The sequence below is a fragment of the Rhodamnia argentea genome, chromosome 10 (genome assembly GCF_020921035.1).
Source record: "Rhodamnia argentea isolate NSW1041297 chromosome 10, ASM2092103v1, whole genome shotgun sequence".
NCBI classification, from domain to species: Eukaryota; Viridiplantae; Streptophyta; class Magnoliopsida; order Myrtales; family Myrtaceae; genus Rhodamnia; species Rhodamnia argentea.
This window is the reverse complement of record NC_063159.1, coordinates 11518493-11532438: the sequence shown is the minus strand read 5'-3', so window position 1 is coordinate 11532438 and position 13946 is coordinate 11518493. Positions and strand designations below refer to the sequence as shown.

Below are 13946 nucleotides of genomic sequence, written 5' to 3'. Positions count from 1 at the left end.
ATTGCCAACCTTCGCTAGCTGCGGTTGTCACCAACCGCCGCCCCTTGCCTCCAACCATCGATCACCGCATCGGCCGCCGTCGCCGAGTCGCTGTCTTTGGGGACCCGACCCGACCCGAACAAAATAAAATGCTTAGGCTCTACTGTTAACTTTATTATTTTTGTTTGACCATCCCCCCCCTCCCCCCCCCAAAAAAAAAATCGCCAGTGGGACCTATATTATAGGAAATCTTTTCCAATGTAAGAGAAGCAAAGATAGCTCGGCCATGGCCATAAAACATCCTCGAAGTCCACGAACTTAGTTTAAGGTACACGTTTCAGGCCCCCGGATCGGTCCATGGAAGAGCACTCAGAAAAGATGCACGATAAAGCAAAATATATATATATATATAGAGAGAGAGAGAGAGAGAGAGAGAGAGAGAGAGAGAGAGCACTAAACAATCATCTTGTTAGGTACTAGATAAAAGGGATTGAGCAGAGACCACTTCAGCTCTTACCCCAACCACAGTCCGATCATCATCCCATAATCTGTCGACAAGTTGCTCGAAAACCCTTCCATTAAACAATCTTTCTAGTTCAATGAATTTTTTTTTCACATATTCTCCAGGAAATTGGAGGGAAAATTTGAAAAGTTGGGTTATTCCAAAAGCACCACTAGGGAAAGAAATGATTATGTTAGTTAATCGCATACTTAAAGATTGATTTGGAAAAGATATGGTCTGTAGTGATCCAGCCCCCTGGAATAAAGCTAGGCTCTATCACCGTCCCCGGCCGCCGCCCATCGCCGGCCTCCGCCGATAGCCGCCGACAACCACCGATGACCATCGACCATCGCTTGCCCTTGCCCACGACAGACCTTCGCCGGCCGCCACTTGCATGCCGTCCCCGGTAGCCAACCACCGCCGACCTCCATCGACCGCCGCCCATCGCCGCTTATGATCGCCGACCACCACCCATCGCTGCCTATGACCGCCGACCACCACCCACTACCAACCTTCACCGGCCGCAATAACTGCCAACCGCCGATCTTCACCGGTCGCGATTGCCACCAACCGCCGCCCCTTGCCGCCAACCATCGATCACCGTATCGGCCGCCGCCGTCGGAGTAAAAAATAAATAATAATTTTTTATTTTTAAAAATTAAATAATATTTTAATAATAAATATAAAAAGTTTAAAAATGAAGTGGAAATTTTTTGGCCACCGATAATAATTTTTCATAGAATATTTTGTGTTAATAATATTTTAGAAGTAGAAATTTTCAATTGTTATCAAACGAAGTTCTCTAATCAGAAATAACTTCCGGAGTAGAAATAGGAAAATCAACTTCTGCTTCTGAAGAGAAGTAGAAAAATCAACTTCTGATCAGAAATTGATTTTTGAAGCAGAAGTGTTACCATGCGTGCTCTCAACTTATCGTAGCGTTCATTAAATGAGGTTACAATGAGATCAAAGTGCCGCAAGCACGGTCCAACAAATGGCAACATCAACATGGAGTTTACTAATATTTTTGAACGTGTTAGGCTCCGTCTGCATGGATTTATTATATTCTATATCAACAAATTCCCTATGAAAGGAATATATCGCTTGCAATCAGATAGGGACATTAATCAAACATATCTACGTATATTCGTTTATTTTTCTTAAAAAAATAAAATTAAAAAAAAAGAGGGAGAGTGACTTAGGGGCAGAAGTTAGTGGCTGATGGGAGAACCATGGTTATTAATCTTATTTTGATCATCATTTTATATATTAGAATGTTAAAAGATGGTCAAAAGATTCCCTCCGTCAGTTTCTACTTGGTCGGACCCAGCGAAGAAAAATCTGCTGATGCCCGGAGAAAATTTCTTCAAGCGCTTGCTCCCCGAAATTTTTGGACGTGTTCGATTGGAGATGATGAAGATAACTCAGGAAATTCCCTTTTTGACGTTTCAGCTGAATGTACATCCTCAAAAGAGTCGTCGGCCCTATTTCGTTCAGCATTACAAATGAGCATTGGGGCTCTAAAAGCCCCTTGGCCAAATACAAATGGTGTTTGGTTCATTTTTTGGCTCACTTTGGGGAGATGCAATTGCATCTCAAATGCTCTCCAAAGTTATTTAGTCCAAAATAGGTACTTTGGGCTAAAGGACTTTTACGAAATGCAATTAATTAATTATTTATTTTAATTTTGTCACCTCCGCTTGCCGTTGCCGCCCACCGCTATCGCCCATCGCCCGTCGCCTGTTGCCGCTGCTGCCGGTCTCCACCGGTCGCCGATCTCCACCGGCCACTGATCTCCTCCGCCGGCGATTGCCGGTCGCGGCCGCCGCAACCGGCCGGCCGCCACAACAGGTCGCCGTCGGCCGGCCATCACCTTTTTTTCAAAAAGAAAAAATATTTTACAAAGTTCATTTTTCACCAAACAACATTTATGTCAAAATTGCTTTCCAAATGTGTTTTTAAAATACACTTTACCAAACACTACTTGCATTTTGAAAAAGGCCTTTAGCCTAAATGTATTTGCATTTTTTCAAAATCCCTTGGCCAAATGCTGAACCAAACATGGCCGTCTATGACTCTGCTATAAGAAATTGTAGCAAAGTCCGAGGGGAAGCAAGACACTTGTCATGACTTGAGAGGGGAAGCAATGGATGGCTCGGGTGGGCTACTACATATGCCTGAGAGGTTTGAGGGACAAATCGGGGGTTCGGATGTCGTCCTCGTGTGAGGAAGGCCCGATCAGCCTAGGTCTGGTCCTAGGCAAGAATTTTATAAGGGTAATGGCACGGATGGTTCATAAACTTTGATATATTGTTCAATATGATCATTGAACTTTTAATTTGTTCAATGTGAACCTTGGACTTTGATACATGTTCAATGTAGTCATTTCATTGATTTAAGATCAATGATAATGTTGAACATTTTTATACAATCCAATGATTAAATTGAATATGTATAAAAAATTCAGAGATTATATTGAACAAATTAAAAGTCCACGGATGATTTGTGTTATTTTTCGAAAATTCATATGTAATATTTGTGTTATGGGCAGATTGCGGTTGCCCAACACATTAGGCCCGACCTTTATCGAAGTCTCGAAGGGTGACTGGCCAGCCTTCAATGGGCCTTCCCCCAAATGAGGAAACTAACTTCTAGTTGGGCCTGGAAGTTGGTCCAAGCCCAAATGACTCGTGCGGCATATACTTTGCAAATATGCGAAGCACGGGGTTTATTTATGTCCCTGGAAAACAGGAAGTCGCATAGCCTCCAAGCTCCCACATGCGGATGCCTCGAAAGAAATGGATTTGCAATGAGGCCATTCAATCTCAATCTGCTTTTATCAGAACAAGAATCTCGGACTCGATCTCTTGGAATATCTCCGGCGACTACCCCGGTTGGCCCAAATGTAGCAATGGCTACGCTTTTTGGGCTCATGGAACGTGGATGAATGCCTATCGAAGCACGCGCCTCTTTGCCCCACTACCCATCCAAGCCGATCGCTCACATTTCTGTGGACCTTCGAGGATGCGTGTACCACCGGATCAACATGAAAGTCATTCTGACTCGTCGATTGAAAATAGTATATCACAATATTCTGTATAAAGATTGTGAGTAAACGCATCCCGATTGCTTACGGTCGAGAAGGGGCGCGAATGTTAACTATTCCGTTCCCGAGAACAATTCCTCCTCTGTCGGATTATGATTTACATAAATAGATTTTTCTATTTTTATTTTCTGAATGAGTTTCTGACCAAAGAGACCAGATTGATAATGATACAAAAATTCTGTTATCCAAACAAAAATTAGTTTAATAGCAACATAAAATTTCTATGGTGACTTGCGGTTGGCGGACTACGATAGAGGATCGACTATCAACGATCGGGGAATGGCGTCCGACGACTGGTAGCCAAGGACTAATGACCGGCGATCGAGGTACGGTGGCGGGGGACCGACAAAAAGAAGAGTTTTTATTTCTGTTTTCATTAAAAAAAAAAGAAAAGTAGAAAAGTTTTATTTCTTATTTTTATTCTAAATTTATTTCTGAGCTAAAAATTATTCTCGAAAATAGAAAAAATAAAATTATATTATCAAGCGGAATTATATTTTAAGCTTATTTTTTAGAATAAAAAAATTGAATGATTATTATTCGCGTCGGACCGTTCTCTCGGTGCCACCGGAATGGGAAGGAAAGAATCTGCCTTTTTTTCACTCGGAGCGGGGCCCACGGGAAAATATCTAAGAAGAGATTGTGGCGTTGGGGGATGGGACCATCGTGTGGCGGTTGTTTGTTGGCCACCGAAACCGGAGACCAGTGGGCGTGATGAACATGAGGGCGAAGGGTTGGGATGTCAGCCACGTATCCACCTCTGATTGGCCTTGAGTGTCCGCTCTACTCCCTCCTCCTTTTCAAGTCCCCCTCCTCAGTTAACCGCCGAAGCTTGGCTTCGGAGATGCAATCGCCTGCTTCCCTACCCACACTACTCCCTCGTACTCCTTTTCATAAGCTCTAATTTCAATTTTGTATGTCTCTGCTGTAAATACCCACACAATACCTCTTCATTAGAAAATCATCAGAGCCGTGCCGCTTCAATGAGGTCAATCCAATAAATGCGAAAGATCTATTTATTTCGCAAAAAATTAATAATTTAGATAATATTTTCATAAAAATAATATGTTATATCGCTTGAAATAGTTGATTAATAAAAAAAAAATCATTGTGGTCAATAATTTGCATCTTTGCATTGCATGGACGATGGAAATATTTTTCATTTACGTCGTTTTTCTAAGCGATACAAATGGGCATTTTTAGAACAATATTTGCTCAATCATTTTCTTTCCACAAATAAAGCGCACCAAAGATTGATTTAGTAGTTAGATTTATATGATTTTCTTACATGCCGAAAGAAATCTCTCCCTTCGAATTCCATTTTGCCCATGTCTAATATGCATGTACCACGTAATTTTAGCACTTCCTTTTTGTAACTACGAAATGCATTCCGTGTTTTCGGCTCTTTTGAGCCATTTATAAATTTGCATGACTTCGACCTTAAATATTTTGCACTTGTTTCTTATACTGCAGTTAATGTGTAAAAATTAAACGGTAGTGAAAAACTCCACATTTGAATGTCGAAGGGGTGCTAATAAATTTTTTATTTCTATGCATCTTGAGCATTTTAACTGTATTGAATTCGAAAGTAACATTCTTGTGGTAAGGAGACCAAAAAAATGGTAGCTCAATTGCTACAATTTGTTGTACTGGATGGCCAATGGATTGCAATCCTCCATCAAGCCAAGCAGTCCATAGCAAGCGCATTAATTAAAACGGAAATGAACTTAAGAAATCATTGTAAATTCCAAATAAATTATTGGAAGATATTTTTATCAAGTCCACGCTACCAAGAAATGTTGACAACATAAGATCATCTTGACGAGAATGGCCACATCACGAGAGTCGATGGATTTTTTTTAATCAAGTCAATCACAAATGAACAAATTAAATAAATGTAATCTCAACGAACCGGATGAAATTAAAGAATATATTATATCTTTTATTTCAATTATAAATTTAAGTTGTTTACGTCAAAATCTTGTAAATATCCAAATTGCGTACTTCTCGCGCGGTTACTCCGATTTTCACTGGAAATATCAGTGAGTAAAAAAGGTCTTCCCTTGTAAAAATATCCTCGTTTTTCACTGCGCTTCCATCGGAAACGGGGAAAATTTACTCGAAAAGATGCGATAAGGTGGAACAGAAGTACGAGGATTTTAAAAAGGTAAATGTTCCCGGTTAAATTATCTTTAGAATCGTGGCGGCGTTTGGTTGGTCCACGTGTGATAGACCACCTGATAGCGGACGCAGGAGAAACCAGCCTGCACACCCTTATATAAGCTCCGAGCGTCACCTCTCTGCAACGAGCCTCATTTTCTTTTCTCGCTCCTTGCCAAGTCTGACTGAAAATCCATAAACCCGAACCATAAACCCACTCTCATGGTGTCCAAGAACCCGAACCCGGCCGAAGGATTCTACCTGGATCCGAACGGAATGGCGCTCCCCGGCTTTGGGCCTTTCTCGGCGGCGAATGCGACGGCGTCTGCCACCTCGTCGTCGTCGGAGGATCTGGCGAAGAAGATCCGGAAACCCTACACCATCACCAAATCCAGAGAGAGCTGGACGGAACCGGAGCACGACAAGTTCCTCGAGGCACTTCAGCTGTAAGTTCGGCTCCGAATTGTTCGCGCCCTTAGGGATAGGGTTTCGGCGCGTGAAGCGCGTGGGATTGTGCGCGCGGGGGTAGTTTCAGCTATCTTGCGGGTTTGTTCCCCGGTACTTTTATATTGGATGCTAATTGGTGGGTGGGTTCGGGTGTATTTGAGGAAACTGACTTGTGGAGTGATTTGACGCGTTCTAATGAGTGTAATAGTTGTGTTGTGTTGATCTGGACTTGAGGAATGGTGGTGCCTGGCTTGATTTTCTCATTTACTGTTTTCTATTGCCCAGGAAAAAGACGGAAACTGAGTGAAGGGAGAATTTCCATTTTCTGCATATTACTAATGATAAATTGTTATTTCTGGTTCAGAGGAGAAAGATCTTCCCTTCCTTGGGATACGAACATTGCTGGTATATGGCAATTGGATTAAATTATAGAATGCAATTTGGAAATTGCTATTTTGCGAATTTTTAGCTGATTTACCTTAATTAAAAATGAAATTTGTTTGCTTATCACCTTAAAATGAATCCATGTGCATGGAGAGTTGTGGAGGAATTGGGATGTGACTTATGAGTGGCTTGAGAAATTAGCTATCTTACGATGCATGATTATAGTCCTGCTTTACGATTGTCTGGGTTAATGACGATGTTCAACTGTCTGTGGTACGTGCAAAGGTATATTTTTATTAAGACTTAAACATGCATTCCCCAAGAATGCACTGCTTTATCAGCTTGCTGATGCTATTTAGAGACTGCTTTGTTAAGGTTGAAACTCATTTGATTGTCTTGAAGACCCATCTACTTAAACTCATTATCCTGGTGTATTGGCTAAGACCCTTATTCTTGTCAATGCTTTTACAGCTTTGACCGTGACTGGAAAAAGATTGAAGCCTTTGTTGGGTCAAAGACAGTCATCCAGGTACCGCTTAATGCATTTACTCATTTAGTGTATGGAAATATTCATGAAATTATTGGTTTAATTTCGGAGAAATAAAGCGTTTGATGGCATATCTATCATTATCACAACGATATTCTGAATTATAGCCTTGCATCTCATCAGTATTCTGTTAATGGTTGCTATGACCCATGTGGATCTATTGATGAGTTGAATGGAGAGTGATGGCTTTGTGATTGCAGACCTTTTGGTTGTGTGAAGACTTTAAATAAGATTAGCAATATCAGAAGTTGCCCTGATCCGTGTTTCACATGTTGGGCGCAGATACGCAGTCATGCTCAGAAGTACTTTCTGAAAGTGCAGAAGAGTGGCACAAATGAACACCTACCTCCCCCTCGACCAAAAAGGAAGGCTGCTCATCCATATCCTCAAAAAGCCTCAAAAAATGGTGAAAAATTTAAAATAGATTAATGGATTGATGCTGAGCTGAATGGAGAAAGTCCTTTTACTTATTTTTGTTATGACTAACGAGTCATATGTGGCAGCTTTGGTTCCGACACAAGCCTCAGGGGCTTTTCATGCTTCACCAGGACTGCTTGAATCTGGATATGTTCTTCGGCCTGACTCCTCTTCAGTTCTCGGAAATCCTGTTAAAAATGCTCCAGTGTCTTCTTGGACGAATAATACAGTGCAGACAGTCAGTTTCTCCCACCCAACAAAAGGTTTGTGCATCAAATTCGCTTGTCCAAAGCAGACTGTTATCCAAAGAAGTGACCTTGGCAACTTTCTATAATATATAGAGAGCTCTTGCACTATATTTAGATCAATAACGATGTGTTTTTCAGGCACAAATGTGATCAATAACTCCTGTAGCAGCACTGACAGCACTCCGAGAACACGGCCACTTTGCGAAACAACTGACCAAGGTCATAATGCCACTGCGCTGAGAGGTACTGAATCCATCTCTTCATCCCTTCCAACCCTTCTCGAGTACAAATTGTTTCAGGCTAATTTCAAAACTCTGGGAATTTCTGATTTACTTGTAGAGGTACTTCTGTTCAGTTGGCGACTCAGTTGATTTGTATAATGTAGCTCTCAGATGTTGACAGTCGTCTTGATTTACTTTCATGCAAGTTTTCAATGAATCTAAATCAATTTTATCTTTTAAATCAGCTGTATATGTGCATATTATGTGGATTTACAACAGTCGTCGCTCTTCCCTTTTTAGCTCAGTTAGCTGCCCCTACCAAGTGTCTAGTCAATTGCTTATTACTGTGCATTTCTTGGACATTCAGCTGTACGGTTGCATCATCGTTTACCAACTTTTGGCTCTATTTTCCTTTCATATTCTAAGAGTCATTTTAACTACCCCAAATTCTCGTCTTCCTTGCGTGTTGGAAGAGAGATGTTTGCACCAAATGTAGGTTCTGGATTGACTTAGTTCATTAAGAAAGTTGAAGAGTCGGTGCTGAAAGTTGAAATGTTAAAGCTGCTGCTAAGTGGCTATAGTATTGTCATGTATTTAATTGCTGTCATATGTTAATTCAGTTTTGAGGGAGGCCTGGTGCACCATTGTGGACTCTGCATATTTTTGCTTCTTGTTTGGTGTTGAAAATTCACAAGTCGGTGTTTGTGCTGGTGTAATCATGTTGCATGTTGCATATACCATGGAATTATTCCACCCTAGTAGTTTAGGTGAATCCTCTTTTGCTGGGCGTTTCCCTCATCAGCATTTATACTAACTAGTAACATATTTTTCTTTGTATGTGGTGCAGTTTTACCTGATTTCGCTCAGGTATACAGTTTCATTGGCAGTGTCTTTGACCCGAACACCTCTGGCCATGTGCAGAAACTGAAAAAAATGGATCCTATAGACGTTGAAACAGTATGTGTCCTTCTGCTCTTGCAAATTTGTGGAACTCTTTTTTTGGTCGCTTCCTTAACCTAGAGTTTAGGCTCTGTTAGTAATACATCATGTCTGTTTTTCTAGAATTAGTGTCCTAGTCATTGGATGGTTTCAGATTTTTTTTGTTTTTTCGAACTGTAAGATCTCTAAAATTTAGTGAGAAACAGCTAAATTGTCAAAGGTTAAAGAGTAAATGTGTGTTCTGTTTGAATGTGTGAAGTGGATTACTTCAAGGCTTATGGAGTGCAGAATAAACTGGAGGGGAGTGCATAAGTATGGGAATTTAAGTTTCTGGTATCAGCAATTCTAGAATTGACAAACAGAAACAGCTTATTGGTTTTTGGATCTGTTCTGTCTTTGAGCTTCTTGTCCTGAAGTACTCATTACTTTCATTGTAGTCTTTTGGCTTCAAACATCTCGATCGGCCTGAGCAGCTGTATTCATAGCTATATCATTTATGTGGTTCTGTTTTTTGCCCAACCAATAAAAAACAATCGCATGATTTTTAGTTTTACGTGGGTTCTTTTGCCTTTAAGGTCACGGGAAAAAATTCTTTTCCAGAACTGCTCATGCCTCCCATGCTTTTCAAACTTATGTTGTCATTTCTTTGTTATAGGTGCTTCTGTTGATGAGAAATCTATCCATTAATCTGACAAGCCCAGATTTTGAGGATCATGTGAGTAGAACCTCTCTCCCTCTCTCCCACAACTGTGAGCCTTCTGTTGGCATGTGATTTTGTTTTTACCTGTGTTCATTGAATTGTTTCAGAGAAGGTTGCTTTCAACCTACGAGATAGATGCTCATATTGGTGGTGGAGCAGACTCTCATGATGATCGACCCAACAATGTCATGTAATTTTTGTAGAGAGAGATGCAAAAAGAGATCAATTGGTACTTGCCAGTGGTGGATCGCCAAACACTTGATATCCATGGTCACCAAACCAGAGGCGTTGATTCTCGGGCCATAAGATTGTCGGTGCAGTCTTTTGTTTTGTGATGGGGGTAAAAGATCAAAGTAAATTCCAAAGTAACCTGTCGAGGTCATTGTCTCTATTCGTGGTTACATATGCGGTCTGCTGGGTATATATTACCGGAAGGAAATAATGTGGGGTTGTATAGTCGCCAAGATAGGTAGTGCTTGTGCTGGAGTCCCCAAATCCCTTGGCCGAGTTTTAACTGATTTGAACAGGAGCTGAGCGTCAGTTTGTATAGCTGTAGGTTTCTTTGTATTTAAGTTTTGCTTCCCCTAGTAAATAACGTTTTTTTTATCGTTGTCATTGCCACTGCTCCTACTCTTTAACTGGGCTTGCTTGGCTCTTGATATTTCTACTTGTCCAAGTTACTAATCCTTAAGAACTCAAGCAGAGAGAAGAGGTGAAGAAAACAGCTACCTTCATGTAGCGCTGACAAATTGCGTATTATTTGTACATCTACGGCAAGTGAAGCCAGAATCCTAAAAACCACAATTGGAGAATTGATGCCACTTGTGGGATGGAAAAAGATTCGCGACGTTCAAATAAACAGGCAGAGTGTGAAGTTTCAATAGTTGTACCGCTAAGTCACAAGGTTAAAAACAGGTGGAACGGGGAACATATGGAGCGGCTCATGCATTCTGTCTTCCCTGGTCCATATCAAAAAAGACACAACATGATCTAGGAGACTTCTAGGGAATACTTCACCATGGGACGTTGACAGACTTCACCTAAAGTATTACGACAAAGAAAAGGGACAAGAAAGTCAAGACCAAAACATTCACGAACTGTGTTAATTTTGTACGACAACTCAGTCCACTTCCTCCATCTTGCTCTCCCCAGCACCATCCTCCTCCAAGGCGGGCATATCGGCATCATCGCCCTCTGCCTCGTCCTCGTCAATGCTAAGACCCAATTTCAACATCCTGTGAATCCTGGCCGCAAAAGTGTTGGGATCGTCGAGGCTGAAACCTGAGGTCAAGAGTGCAGTCTCGAAGAGCAGCATCACGAGATCCTTCACCGACTTGTCATTCTTGTCGGCCTCAGCTCTCTTCCTCAGCTCCTCCATGATTCCATTGTCAGGGTTAATCTCCATAGTCTTCTTGCTAGACATGTAGGAGCCCATGCTGCTGTCCCTGAGGGCCTGCGCCTTCATGATCCTTTCCATGTTCGCCGTCCAGCCATACTCTCCTGTCACCAGGCAGCAAGGCGAGTCCACAATTCTGTCGGACACAACGACCTTTTCCACCTTGTCCCCGAGGATGTCCTTGATGGTCTTGCACAGGTTCTCGAAGGACTTCTTTTTCTCTTCCTTCTTTTTCTTCTCCTCTTCAGTCTCGTCGTCGAGCTTCAGGCCCTCTTTCGTGGCAGAGACCAGCTTCTTCCCATCATACTCCTTCAATTGCCCAACAGCATACTCATCAATGGCATCAATCATGAAGAGCACTTCGTAACCCTTCTTCTTAAGTCTCTCCAGGAACGGTGAGTTCTCAACAGCTTTCTTGCTTTCACCAGTAATGTAGTAAATATCCTTTTGGCCCTCCTTCATTCTGGTGACATAGTCCTTCAAGCTGGTCATCTCCTCGCCGCTCTTGGTTGAGTGGTAGCGGAGCAAGTCTGCCAATTTGGCTCTGTTCTGGGTGTCCTCATGGATACCCAACTTCAGGTTCTTGGAGAAACCCTCGTAGAACTTGTTGTAATCCTCCTTGTTCTCTGCAATCTCATTGAACATTTCGATGCACTTCTTTACAAGGTTCTTCCTGATAACCTTCAGAATCTTGTTCTGCTGCAGCATCTCACGGGAAATGTTGAGTGGCAAGTCATCGGAGTCGACAACTCCCTTCACGAAGCCAAGGTACTCAGGCATAAGTTCCTCGCAGTTGTCCATGATGAACACCCTCCTGACATAGAGTTTGATATTGTTCATCTTCTTACGGGTGTCGAATAGATCGAATGGAGCTCTCTTTGGAACAAAGAGTATCGCTTTGAATTCGAGCTGGCCTTCGACAGAGAAGTGCTTGACCGCAAGGTGGTCTTCCCAGTCGTTGGTCAAGCTCTTGTAGAAGGAAGCATACTCCTCCTTGGTGATCTCCTCCGGCTTTCGCAGCCAGATTGGTTTCTGCTTGTTGATGAGTTGCCACTCGTGCGACACCTCCTTGATCTTTTTCTTCTTCCCCTTCTTATCTTCTTTGTCCTCGTCAACGTCCTCAACATCTCCCTCCTCTTCCTTCTTGGGTTCATCTTCATCCTCATCGTCAGTTATCTCCTTCTCAGTTGTCTTCTCGGTCCAGAGGTAGATGGGATAACTGATGAATTCGGAATGCTTCTTCACAAGGTCCTTGATCCTCCTCTCCTCCAAGTACTCCAACTGTCAACAGAAAGCCAGGCATAAACAACCATAACCAGTGACCGGTTCAGTCCATTAAGGTTGCAAATTCAACGGGCTACAGGAACACAGATGCTGAACGATCCAGTTGGAAGTCGGGAAAATATCCTACCTGGTCCTCCTTGAGGAACAGTGTGATTTTGGTTCCTCTGCCAAGTTGCTCTCCACTGACGTCCCTCGTAACAGTGAAGGAACCTCCAGCCTGCGATTCCCAGATGTATTGCTCATCGTCATTGTGCTTCGTGGTCACGATGACTTTCTCGGCCACGAGGTAAGCCGAGTAAAACCCAACACCAAACTGGCCAATCATGCTAACATCAGCGCCAGCTTGCAATGCTTCCATGAATTCCTTGGTCCCAGACCTTGCTATCGTGCCCAGGTTATTCACAAGATCTGCTTAAAACAAAGAGCCAGAATTAAGATCTGCCAGAAGCAAATCATTTTAATAAAAAGGAACACGAGAGAGCTCATTAGGCAAGTAAATCTCACCTGCTTTGGTCATGCCGATACCACTGTCGATGATTGACAGAGTCTTGTTAGCCTTGTCCGGAACAAGCCTGATAAAAAGCTCGGGCTGTCCATCGAGCTTGCTCTTGTCTGTGAGACTCTCGTAACGAATTTTGTCCAGAGCCTGTATTTTCCCGTGGCAAAACCAATTTTAGCTCGGTTTTCGAGGCAATTAATCTAATTCCACCATAGCCAGACATATCAAGTCATCCAAATCCATCCCCTGAATATTCTGCACGCTACATTCTATTAAGAGATCATCAAGGCCCACTATGATAATACCCTTCAAACCACTGGCTTGTAGCTGTACACCTACTCAGAGATTCGTTGAAAGACTTGCAGTACAGGGGACAACCAACTGATTCTTCCTACGTCAACGCAAAGTGATTCGAGACAAGTAAAATTGACCAATCTACAGGCAGTCAAATCTAAACTTGATCTTTTTTTTTTTTTTTGTCTGTGATCTTTCAGCCTTCCAACTCGATTCCGTACCAGGCGTCTCATTCACTAAGCGAACATAATGCGGTGCAGGGCGCACATACAATCACGGACACACGCTCGCAAATAAAGAGGAGGAAGCAGAGAGACTTACGTCGGATGAATTGCTGATGATTTCGCGAAGGAAGATCTCCTTGTTACTGTAGAAAGTGTTGATGATCAAACTCAGGAGCTGGTTGATCTCCGCCTGGAACGCGAAGGTCTCCCCGTCCGCCATCTGCACATCCGCCATCCCCGCACGCTAGAAGAGGAAGCACTATCGGCGAAAGAGAGCGCAAGAGAAGATAAAGAGGCAATGTGGAAGATTGAATCGATGATCTCTACTCTGTTTCAGAGAGGAGAACGCGCCGGATTTTATACAGAGAGGCCTGGCGCGAAGTAGACGGAGAGCGCGGGTTCTGGAGAGTTCCATGCGACGACGCCGTTGACGAGGACGGAGATGCCTTAACCCCTTCGCGAAGTCTCTCACGTGCTACCGTTGTTTGGAGAAATAGAAATCGAGAAGGTTCGTCCAGGTCACGAGTCTCGAATGTTCCGGTCGGACATAGTTTAAATTACTTTTCCGGTTGACTCAGATTGGTTTCTTCCCGAAGCGC

The 13946-nt window shown here is 42.7% G+C and overlaps 2 protein-coding genes across 2 annotated transcripts; one reads left to right on the top strand and one right to left on the bottom strand.

Annotated features, from left to right (window-relative positions):
- The first annotated feature begins 5886 nt into the window (after window positions 1-5886).
- On the top strand, window positions 5887-10255 carry LOC115742736 (protein REVEILLE 6). Its single transcript, XM_030677195.2, has 8 exons — window positions 5887-6193; window positions 7050-7107; window positions 7408-7531; window positions 7629-7805; window positions 7929-8033; window positions 8859-8968; window positions 9606-9665; window positions 9758-10255. Exons 1-8 carry the CDS (start codon window positions 5970-5972, stop codon window positions 9842-9844), a joined length of 945 nt encoding a protein of 314 aa, XP_030533055.1. The 5' UTR covers window positions 5887-5969; the 3' UTR covers window positions 9845-10255.
- Window positions 10256-10575: 320 nt separating this feature from the next.
- LOC115742632 (heat shock protein 83-like) lies at window positions 10576-13718 on the bottom strand. Its single transcript, XM_030677042.2, has 4 exons — window positions 13445-13718; window positions 12835-12976; window positions 12458-12738; window positions 10576-12327 (listed from the first exon to the last, which is right to left on the bottom strand). Exons 1-4 carry the CDS (start codon window positions 13580-13582, stop codon window positions 10771-10773), a joined length of 2118 nt encoding a protein of 705 aa, XP_030532902.1. The 5' UTR covers window positions 13583-13718; the 3' UTR covers window positions 10576-10770.
- Window positions 13719-13946: the final 228 nt, after the last annotated feature.

Bases quoted from the DNA above. Each gene is read 5' to 3' on its own strand.
- LOC115742736 (XM_030677195.2), top strand. From the start codon at position 5,970: ATGGTGTCCAAGAACCCGAACCCGGCCGAAGGATTCTACCTGGATCCG. The intron at 7,108-7,407 runs GTACCGCTTAAT...TGTTGGGCGCAG, and splicing joins GGTCAAAGACAGTCATCCAG to ATACGCAGTCATGCTCAGAA. The intron at 8,969-9,605 runs GTATGTGTCCTT...TCTTTGTTATAG, and splicing joins ATCCTATAGACGTTGAAACA to GTGCTTCTGTTGATGAGAAA.
- LOC115742632 (XM_030677042.2), bottom strand. From the start codon at position 13,582: ATGGCGGATGTGCAGATGGCGGACGGGGAGACCTTCGCGTTCCAGGCG. The intron at 12,739-12,834 runs GTGAGATTTACT...TGTTTTAAGCAG, and splicing joins TATCGGCATGACCAAAGCAG to ATCTTGTGAATAACCTGGGC. The intron at 12,328-12,457 runs GTAGGATATTTT...TTCTGTTGACAG, and splicing joins TGTTCCTCAAGGAGGACCAG to TTGGAGTACTTGGAGGAGAG.